This window comes from Mus pahari, chromosome 20, assembly GCF_900095145.1.
Source record: "Mus pahari chromosome 20, PAHARI_EIJ_v1.1, whole genome shotgun sequence".
Taxonomy (NCBI): Eukaryota; Metazoa; Chordata; class Mammalia; order Rodentia; family Muridae; genus Mus; species Mus pahari.
In genome coordinates this window covers 38941015-38952361 of record NC_034609.1, presented here as the reverse complement: position 1 = coordinate 38952361, position 11347 = coordinate 38941015, and the positions used below count along the sequence as shown (strand labels likewise).

The 11347-nt window shown below is 42.9% G+C and overlaps 1 protein-coding gene across 4 annotated transcripts in view; it reads left to right on the top strand.

Moving 5' to 3' along the window:
- Positions 1-11347, top strand: part of Maf (MAF bZIP transcription factor) — a 356304-nt gene that overhangs the window by 3658 nt on the left and 341299 nt on the right. For 2 of the 4 annotated variants that reach the window (XM_029532500.1, XM_021220441.2), the window contains exon 2: positions 10849-10909. The exons of the other annotated variants lie outside the window; for them this stretch is intronic. In XM_029532500.1, the coding sequence (XP_029388360.1) occupies positions 10849-10882 (34 nt within the window). In that variant the 3' untranslated portion in view covers positions 10883-10909. The remainder of the gene's footprint in view (positions 1-10848; positions 10910-11347) is intronic. 4 annotated transcript variants of the gene reach the window in all.

The window sequence follows — 11347 nt, the reverse complement described above, 5'->3', positions numbered from 1 at the left end:
AAGAAAGAAAGAAAGAAAGAAAGAGAAAAGTAAATCTTACCACAATAAATATAAGAAATCTTGTCAGTTACTTTTCTTTTACATATTTTGCTGTGCAAAATTGTTTTATAACTTGAGTTACTAACTAACCATGCGTGACGTTCTACATGCTTCTCTTTCATTTTCAATTCTGGTTATATCAAGAGAAAGAATAATCTACAATAATAAACTGCATTTTTTTTTTTGATTCTGTTCTGTTTCTTAGTGTACAGATTTAACTGGGTCCCATGTCTTGGAGCTTGGATATGAAATACCAAATGCATTCTCTTTGATTTCTGAACAAGGGAGTTGGAGGCAGGAATTCCAGGTGAAATCATAGGCTATTCTGAGAGGCAGGAGATCGACACCATAGAGTCAGTAATAATATTTAATATAAATACAAATTATGACATCTCAATTTTTCTCCTCACAGATCTTAGTTCCCTAATAGGCTGAGCTAGTAAGGAAAAAAAAGTGAGAAAGAGGGACAGTGAGAGAGAAAGATAGACAGACAGACAGACACACACACATACACACACACACACACACACACACACACACACACACACAGCAGAGGACTCTCAGCTTCTGACTAAGGACCATAGATAGAGGGATGGGAACCAGCAAGTCTGGCTCACCAGAGGTGCATGGGAACATATGCATTTAATGGTAAAGATAAATAATTCTTGCCGTTTAGCCAAAATTGATTATTTTTTCTTCTTCCCTTACATGTTGTGATTTTCTTGTTGGCACAGTCCTGACAAGACTAAACATAAACACTTTGCACAAATCAAAGTTGTTTGATTTTTGCTCTCTCTTTTTTTTTTTTTTTTGTCTCATTTTTTTTTTTTTTTAACTTTGCAAGTCACTTGTCCTAAATGGGAAAAAGAAAGTCTACCATTTGCACACAAGAGTTTCCAGTTCACACCAGGTTTTATCCGTATTATCTAACTACAGTTCAAGTATTCAAAGAGCTGTCTCCAAGCATATAAGCTAGGGATAACTACATATTACGTGAGTCCCCCCCCCCCCAAATATAAATATACGAAGAAAACAATGCTTTCATGGGGTGAAGGCTGCGCTCTGGTATTTTGCTGTTTGCCCCCAAAGCAGGTTATGAATGAGGTCTCATTTAATGATCACTTGGAAAAATATCTCAATTACCTTCAGTTGAATTCCTAAACACTGACCCATTTTAAACTGACACAAATTCCTGCAACCACGTTACAAATACAGGGCATTTTCTCTTTTGGTAGGACTCCCTGAGAGTTAATCCCATAGTAGACAAAGCCAACACTGTTTTGGAAATATAGTTAAACACAAATGACTTTTGTCTGATTATGTTTTCAATTCTTTTTCTTTTTTAAAATACTAGATAATATTGCAACCCACCATGCAGGCCTGGTTTCTAAGGAATCAGGTAGCCCTTCAGGCTGGTGAATCCTGGTCTGTTTCTCATGGGCCTTGGCTCTTTTGCACAGAACACAAGACTCTGTTTACACTTCCTAGGTTGGCGTCACTTGGTGAGCTTAAATGTGAGTCCTCAAAACACTTAGTTTTGCTTGAACAGAGAAATCTTAATTGCAAAACTTCTCTCCTATGCTCTAAGTTAGCCTTCCTCAGCTTTAGAGATTTTCATCCTCTGATTACAACCAGAAAATAGACACACATTACCAGTCTGGCACGGAGGAAATAGGTATACCACTTGGACCCAAAGCTCGGCACCGGAAGAAAGAGTTTAGGCAAATATAGTCTTAGACTCCAGAGACATTTGTAATAAGACGGCTGCAGTTGTTTATCAAAGAGTAGGACCTGGGGTAGGGTGGGGGAGATGCAATTATATAATAATTAATCATCTTGATAGAGTTCTATAAAGCAGTTCAATATCAGAAGCCAGTTTGGGTACCGGACATTAGAAAATGAGACAGCGCCATCAGAATAAAGAGGAGGCAGAGTGACTGGCTCAAAGCAAAAGTTAACCTTCACTGAAAAGAGCTTTAAGACACGAGAGACTTCAGAAGACAATACTAAACAGAACTAAAACGCAAAAAAAGACATACCTTGTCCAAATGCCCATGAGTACAAATAGATTTCCTAAAGTTTAAAAAACAAAGGAAGGAGAAAAAGAGAAAGAAAACGAAGAATAAGAAAGTCTTGCTTTCCCCTTTCCCCTGCATTTGTCTAAATAGTGTTAAAATTCCTATCATTCCAATAATGGAACAGCCCACTGGCAAGTTAGAGTCATCAGCGGGATATGCCACATTTGGGAAGCCCAGCCGCGTGTGCCCAGTGTGAGTGTGTTCATAAAATATGGGGTGCCCATAAGATGAATGCAAGCTGTCCATTTGAAAAAATTGTTTGTGATTTTGGGGAATGATTTCCATTTCATGTCCTTTCTGAAGAAAAATGTGTTCGAGAAGAAGGTTAATAAATATGTAGCAACCATACTAAACAATTAAGTAACTAATACTCCTTGTCTGAAGGACCCCCAGACTCCCAGGAAAGGGCCTCTGCACACTTAGCTGTGTATCAGGCACACAACCAAATAGGTGTGACAGCTTTCCAGCTGTAACGATCTTAAAAAAAAAAAAAAAAAAATCTATTGGAATTAGCACCTCCATGTGTGCGTGTGTGCACATGTGCATGCGTGTGTATGTGTGTGTATGTATGAGTTATACCAACAAAGCTATAAAGAAACTTTCCCAAAAAGCAAACAGCATTTTAAAAGCAAATTCATGCATGCGCATTCCTGACAGTATATCTTCATTTTTCATTGTTTTCCTGGCAGAGAATTATACTAAGAAAGAAAAAAAGAAAGAAAGAAAGAAAGAAAGAAAGAAAGAAAGAAAGAAAGAAAGAAAGAAAGAAAGGAAGGAAGGAAGGAAGGAAGGAAGGANGAAAGAAAGAAAGAAAGAAAGAAAGGAAGGAAGGAAGGAAGGAAGGAAGGAAAAGGAAAGGAAAGGAAAGGAAAGGAAAGGAAAGGAAAGGAAAGAAAAGAAAAGAAAAGAAAAGAAAAGAAAAGAAAAGAAAAGAAAAGAAAAGAAAAGAAAAGAAAAGAAAAGGGAAAAAAGATTTAAAAAAAAAAAAAAAGCAAGAATTTGACTTCTCTCCCCAAACCCAAGTTAGGGGCATCAGCTTTCTGTGAATGGGACACTTTAGTTTTTCAAAGGTCCTGGTGATACTAGTATTGATTGGTGTCAAACATGTCATTTGTCAGACATAGCTGTAAATGAAACCAATGTATGGTAAAATACGGTTAGGTACACACCTTCCGGCTGCTCCTCCAGCACACCCCTCCCCCCCCCATATACAGTGTTTTGTTCTCCGAGGCCCTCAACAAAAATCACCTCCTTTTAATTTCCTGGCGTATGTATATTTCCCCTTTTCAAAAAAAATTCATAAAATATCCAACATACTAATTTATTGATATCAAATAGCTCCAACCTCTCCCTAAATGATACATCTACCATGTAGTCATTTGTAGCTTGGTGCCTGAACCATTGAGACCCTTTTCCACACAGACACTGCCTACAATGGGAGATGCTGTTTTTGCTGAGTGTGCCTGGTGCTAACAGCCCCTTTCCTCCCCTTTACCTTTACTGGAGTCCTTTTTATGTGGTAACATCACTTCTAGATTTTGGGGGCTTTCAAATAGGACTTCCTCTGGCCAAATCACCAGTGTGACTGTTAAAAAGCATTCGGAGAGAAGAACGGTGGTCACCTTCACGCAGTTTGGCTCTCTAGCCAGGCTCCCTGCATTTCCTTGTCTAAGTCACAGAAGTTGCTTGTGATGTACCCCCCCCCCAAAGCTTAGGAGCACAGAGCTTCCGGGGTCTTTGTTGTCTTAACCAGTTCTGATTGAGGGAAACTTACCCCCTTGCTTACACATTCTTAGCTTGATAAAATATTACTGATGTATATTGGACCAATCCATATTTTTAAAAGTCTGATTGCAACCCTGGCATCATTTGTTTGTTTGTTTGTTTGTTTATCATGACATCTGACCCCTGCATCCCCTAACCTCCCACTGCCGATCTGAGGCCTTAATGCTCCTACAGACTGTCCATGAGAGAGCCGTCAGAAGTCAGCCCCCCTCACAGCCCACTTTGGAGGGCTGACTTGCAGGACTTCCCTCCGAGACTGACATACATTGGACTATAAAACTAATAATTTACACCCTTTCTTGGAAGAGGCACTATCATTCCATTGTGTTGTTTTGGGAGATCTAGGGAAGTTTTCTCTGCAGTCGAAGGCTGCGGTTTCTACCACTTCAGTTTATTCTTCAAGATCCTAAATGAATAATATAGAGTCTGTGCTTTCCTTCAAAATACTGAAGTTTATTTGTGCTCTCAGCTGATCCTCAAGCTCAAAGATGTCCCAAGTCCAGGGTAGAGCAGCCATAGGGGACAGGGACAGAGTCCAGGGTCCTGTGAGTGAAACTAGGATTTGTTTTTGAATTTGTCTAAAACAGGAAAAGCCTTACTCTGCCTTCTTAAGAGATAGTTTTATTGCTTTTAATACAAATCTTTAAAATACCAACAATAAAGGCCCTGGGAAGGGGGAATTTTCTCCAGCCGTTTCTCCATCCACACCCCTGAACAAATTGGTCTCTCTCTGGCATGTTCACTTTAGCCAGAAGTTGGAGACTGGTAGAGCTGGCTTATGGTTGTTGGGGACATAAAGCAACGCTGTCCTGAGAAAAACTGGGGGGCCCTGTTGCCCTCTAGAGAGGAGTGACAGGAAAGAAGAAAGTAAGATCAGACTGCTTTGCACAGAGGATAGAAAAGCCAGGTCCCTACAGCTGCCATAGGAAGTGAGCAAGGAGGGAGACTCTAAAGGCATGGATCCCTGGTATAGTTCTAGGAGATTTTACCTGCTCAGTGGCCAAAGTCAGTGCCAGTGCACGCGTAAAGCAGGACTCCTTCCTTCTCTGCTTCTCCAGCAGTATGTGCGCATAGGAGTTTTTGCTGGTTTGGTTTTTGTTTTGTTTTGTTTTTTGTTTTAATCGGAATGCAATGGGGGAAAGAGAGCTTTGAGGAAATCCTTAGTGTCTCAGTCTCAATCGGAGGGAACATTTAAGAATATATTTAGTTGTTTGTTTGAAAGTAGTAACATTTTGGACCAGTCAGACACTTTATCCCAGTATGTGTACAGACACTGAGAGAGGTTTAATGATATCGGAACAGCTTTTGATCAGTTAAATTTGAGAGCTCTCTCTCTCTCTCTCTCTCTCTCTCTCTCTCTCTCTCTCTCTCTCTCTCTCTCTCTCTGTGTGTGTGTGTGTGTGTGTGTGTGTGTGTGTGTATAAGAGAGAGAGAGAGAGAGAGAGAGAGAGAGAGAGAGAGAGAGGAGAGAGAGAGAGAAAACGAGAGAGGTCTGCCCAACAGAACAAGGCTGAGATAGAAAATGCACAGAAATCAGATGTTTATATGAATGTACATGAGTTGGATAGTTTTAAGAAACTCCCCAAACACATTTTCCAGAGGGAGTCGGTGATAGGAATGCGGAGTTCCTCCCTGAAATCAGAGGGGGCATCTGCTGAGCACCTCCTTCTGCATCCAGCACAACTCAACTCTTTTTTTTTTTTTTTTTCTTTCCTCCGGTTGGATTAAATCACAAATGCTCCCCAACCCCCCAGCAGACCTTAGATTACAACACAACATTCCTCCCCTCTGCACAAATTTATCTTGAATTTTTAGTAGCCCACGAGAAAGGGACATTAATTCAAGAAAAGGGACAGGGGTGGAGTGACTCCCTGCTTTGGAACAAAAAGAGCTGGAGGAAAGGAAATACTTCACAGAGTACAGCTCTTACCCAGCCTTGCTCCAAGCCTGGCCTGGCTGATTCTGTCCCTAGATTCCCCCATGGGAATCCATGCTCATTCCCAGGTTTGCCTGCTTCCAAACTGAGCTCTCAGATGGAGGTATTTCATCATAGTTGGTCCAGGGAAGCAGCTACCATACCTTGCAGAACCAGGCAGGGAAGAAGAAACTGACATGGTCAGTGACCGGCGAGTCAGGACAAGGGTGCGCATGCCTGCCCTTTTTTTCTTTTTACAACCAATATTTACCCAGGTTCTGTGTGACAGCATCTACTTGTAGCAACCTCCAGAAGTGGCACGGACCTCCTGTGGAAACTTTAGCAGAAGAGAGACAAGAACCCGAGGGCCTCAAGACAATGGGGCATTTTAATCAAGGCTTAAAATGCAGAGGGAAGGAAGAAACCCGGGCTGCCGGGGAAGGAAACAAAGGCCAACCTTGACCTGTGACCTCCAATTGCCTAGGATCATTTCAGATCCTCCTTAGGGACCCTCCCAAGAAGTATCTGTTGGTAGAGAGCACTGATAAGGGACAGACAGATCCCTTAGCCCCACCCCCTTCCCCAGGTTGCTAGAAGTAGTGAGGCCCCTTAGCACCAAGGTTTGGGGCCCTTACTCTCTCTGACTCATGTCCCATCCAGTGTCCCCCTCTTGATTGTCAGCACCCTCCCCTGTCATGTCACAAGGCCACGAGAGAGCGCCACCCTCCCCCCACCCTTGCCCAAGGGAGGGGAATGACTTTCCAGCCAGGAAGGATTAACTCCACCACAAGTCATCCTGAGTGAAGTCTACATGCCAACAAACGCAGAGAGAGAAAAGTCCAGATATCTGTAGAGAACCGAACCCAGAGATACTTGGTTGTCCAAAGCAGAAAGCTCTCTGCGGCCTGAGATGAACAGAAAGGCAGGCAGGGGGGGAAAAGACTGAGAGTGACTCCTTTCCCAGGGCCCACACAGTCCTCACCATACCACAAGGAGCCCCCATCAGCCTCTGCCCACCAGCCACATAGCTAAACTCAATTCCTAGCCAGAGCGGAGAGGAGCAGGGTGCTGGATACCCTCAGGGACAGCAGATAGGAATCTGCTGGAACCACAGGACTGTCCTGGAAGCCACTGTCCTGGAAGCCAGAATGGCTGCCTGTGGCCAGTGACTTTCTGAAGACCACCACAAAGCCCCTCACTGCCTTGCCTGTAGCTACATGAAGCTGGTGCATGTTTGGGGACCAGGCACCCAGTGTCATCTCTGAGATACTTAAAAGGCATCCTGGTTCTGGGAGCATCTGTGGCAGCTACAACTATCTTGTCCCTGGGATCCCTGCTAGGCCCAGAGCCAGTGTTCCTGCAGGGAGCTCTGATGTGGCTTTGGGATCTGGCTGAAGTTGTCTGAGAGGGTGACTGGGGTGGGGTGGGGTGGGGGGAACTTGGGGAGGGTGGGGAGCAAGCCTTCTAGGCTGTCAAAACTACCCGTGGAGCCACTCTGCTGGACCCGGGAGGGGGGAAGCACCCAGCCAGAGCCCCTCTCCATTTTACCTTGGGACTCCACTCTAGCTCCCAGTACCCTGAAACTTTCTATAAACAACAAGATGAGCATTTTCAGAGTCCAGAGCATCCATGGGCTTTTACTCTATTACGTTTGTAGATTTTTTTTTTTCTTTTTTCTTTTTCGACTTTGATTACACAGAAAAAGAAAGAAAAAGTGACGACGACGACAACGGAACTTGCAGATAGCCTGTTTAAAAATCTTTAAAGTCTCTCTTTATGCTTTGGACTTTCCATGGCCTATAGCTGGGTGCCCCCTTACAGAACCAAGCCAGCCAAACACGTTTTCTTTCTCCAACTGTTATTTTTTTTTTTTTTTCTGGATTTAACACAATGCCAGACAAACTGTAGACACCTAGGTACCTTTGAAAAGAAACATCTGGGAATGGTTTTGGCTCAGGTAGCCTCTCTCTAATAGGTACGGCCTTTCGGGGTGGGCGAAGCTAGGCAATCCCCGTGTCTTTGTAAACAGATATTCTATATTCTAGCTCTCTAGCTTCCGGTGGCAGGATTAGCCGTGAAGGTGAATATTTTGAAACCAAAACAATAATTATGCATCACAGGCACTCTTAGTACTGTTAGATTATTTTTAAAATCTTTTTTTTTTTTTTTTTGGACAGGAAAGAAAAATAGAAAGAAAGAAAAAAAGAAAAACCAAAACAGTGGTAGCTATACCATACCCCAATGGTCACCCAGTGGTAACTAACTATACCATACCAAATGGTTACCCAGTGGTAACTATACCTTACTAAATCTGTTTTAAAACCTGTATTTGTGTCAATATGTTTTGAAGACAATGAATTGAAAATGCCCCCGACCTCTGCCATCCATCTATATGTCTGGCCCCTTTAGAGGAACACATGGCAGTGAGGAAAGCCTTTTAAAGATAGGTCTACAGTTTCTGCTCTGTGAAAGTAAAATGCTCACAGGGGCAGGGTTCATCTGCCCATTTGGCCCTGCTTGAGCAGAACTAAGCTTGCTTCAGCTAGTCTTAGAAAAAATCCTCACCTATGAAAGACAAGTGACACCCTCCCCACACATGCCTAGGGCCACTGTGAGACACAACAGACACCTGTGACATGGTTTCAAGGTGCACTTCCCACACTGTGAGATACTCACTGTGGTGTAAAGGTAGTCAGCCCCTTGGAAATATTCACTTGAATATTCATGTTCCCTCTTATGCTATTAAAACAACAACCACCTCTTCGATGGGTAAGGTAAGAGGCTCTATGATGTCAGCCATCCAGCCTTGATTAGAAGGTCATGGTCCAGCTCAAAACCCTCCTCTCTCACTTTTATTAGAGATCCCCTGGCCCTCAGTCCGCTCCAATGACCGGTTTAGGCAAAAGGAGCCAGAAAACAAAACAACACAACAACAACAACAACAACAACAACAACAACAAGAGCACAGGCTTTTATCTCAGTTCAGGTGTGCAAACACCAGAGCCCACTTCCCCGGAGCTTTGAAGAGAAAGTGCCTAGATAATCGGATAGGTGCCCAGGTAGCTGAAGCACAGAGGTCAACTTGAGGAAAATGACACCAACCATCTAAAAAAGGACAGCTTCTTTATGAGATTTCAGGCAAGATGCCAAATATTGCATTTAATGAAGCTGATGCTTTTCCTCCCAAAATAACAGTTACTATCAATGACAGGGCCAGGAAGGACAATGGGTGGCGGTGGGGGAGGGGGGGAGCACTTTTGCAAAGCCCACATCAAGTTATTGCTTTGTAATATTTTTCTAAACTTGTAAAATGCCCCGCAAGTATTTGAGCCCATGTAAATCCTCCCTGTCAAATCTTAACATGTTTGTTATATCCTCAAAGGGTTGACGCGCGGATATTCCTTCCGCAGTCTCCTCCGCTTCAGTCTCCTTCCACTCCCTCGCATTTCTATAAGAATCTATTGTCCCTAAAGAATCTCTTCATTTTCCCCTTGGAAGAGAAAGTTGTCCTAAATGGGAAATTTTAATTTTTATTATTTTCTTTTGTGTTGAGATTAACTATCGGGACTTCCAGTAAGGAACAGATTATCTTAGTGGCCCACTTCCAGGTTTTGTGACAATTTTAGTGTGTTCCTTGTTTCTTTTTTTTCCTCCTTTTCCTTGTAAAACACACACACACACACACACACACACACACGCTTGAAAACACATGAATAGCTTCTGATGGTGTTGGCAGGTAAAAGGGGAAGGATTCGTTTATCAGTCTTATACTTCAGATAAAATGTGTTCAAAAGAATTAGAGTTAGGAAGCCCAGTGACAATTTAAGTGAGGATCATATGGTCAGCTACAGCAGCCTATGGGATCGAGCATTGAGCTGACATTTTCTCTATTTTTTTTTCCCACCAATTGTAAACCAGTCCAAATAGGAGTGTGTGGCACATTAGGGGAAAAATAATGAAATATCCTTGTTGGGGGGGGGGGAACCACAGAATGACTTACTAGTCTGTTGCAGTTATTGTACATAGATTTCCCAAAACCAAGTTGAATCTTTTAAATTAGATTTTAAATATATTTTGACAGCCTGGACTGGTACAATGTGACTCTCCGTGGGAGGAAATGACAGGTCTGTTTTGTTAAAAATATTAGGCTCTGCACAGCAAATGAACACTATTTTGTCACCCGCATTAGTATAGCTAATAGCAGTAGTGGTTTTTTCTTAAAAAAAAAAAAAAACCATAGAAAGGTAAACATATTGAATCATTGTGCTTTGCTAATCACTGTAAAATAAAATTTCCTCCCTCCCTCCCTCCCTTCCTCTTTTTTTTTTTTNTAAAATAAAATTTCCTCACTCCCTCCCTTCTTTCCTCTTTTTTTTTTTTTTTTTTTTTTTTTTTTTTTTTTTTTTTTTGGAAACCTCCATTTCAACATTCTGAGTACTACTGGCTACTAATTTAAACAGAAGAAAATGTTAATAAACAAAGGGACGACATCTGCATGCTGCTAGTATTTGTTAAGAGAACACGTGGAGTGATTGACAGGAGTGCTAGCAAAACAAACCACAGAGATGGGGGCGCGGGGGAGGGCAGAGTCTGGACTTGCAGACGCCCAGTCAGTGCCCGAAGAGCTGGGTCAATGGGTCCCTCTGAAGAGCTAGCAGTGGCAGACACAAAGTCCATCAGAAATTGTTCATATTCTCCTTGCATGAACCCAGAGTCACTTGGTTCCCTGTGAGTTAAGAACAGTTCCGAAGCTGATACAGAGTGCTAGGCCTGTGGCAACCCTCTTCAGAGATGTAATCAAGAGGAGGTTTCTCTTGCACTGTAACCTGCTCCCTTCGATTGAGACACATCTTCTGGCTTGGTAGGGCTAAGACCACCAGGCAAGGTCAACCAGGACCGAGTTGTTCTTTTAGTTCGGTTCGTCTCTGTCCTTACCACAGATAGTTAAGTTACCCTGCACATACTGTCCTTCAAAGGCTCTTCCTGGATATTAATCACCCTTTGTTTATTTTAATATATCTACCGAATCAGGTACCCAAGGGACTCCTCTACATCTGTGATGTGAGAAAAGCAGTTGCCCGAAGCTGAACAGGTAACGCCTGGATCTTCGATATGCATGTGCTTGTTTGAATGGATTTGCCATGCGAGGGAGGGATTGCAGGCAAGCCGGCAAGGCTACAGCAAGCTCCTCAGACACAACAAGTTCCTGTTGTCAGTCATTTTTTGTTATCAGTATCTCACGAGCAGCACACATTGTGATGCCCGGTACGGCAATGGCTCAAGCTCTCTGGGTGAGAGCCGGCATGGGTTGCTGTTCTGCATTGATTCCTTTCCGGTATCATCCGTCTCATGCAGAATAACTACTCCAATCTGAGCAGATCTCAACCCTTCATCCTGGTGCTACAGACCTTTCCCCACTCGGGGAAGGTGGTCCTTCTCCCCGAATGCTGGATCATTGGATGAATTTGAGCAATACTGACATTCATTGTCTTGATCTGTTCTACCTGGCCTTGGGAACATTCCAGGTGTA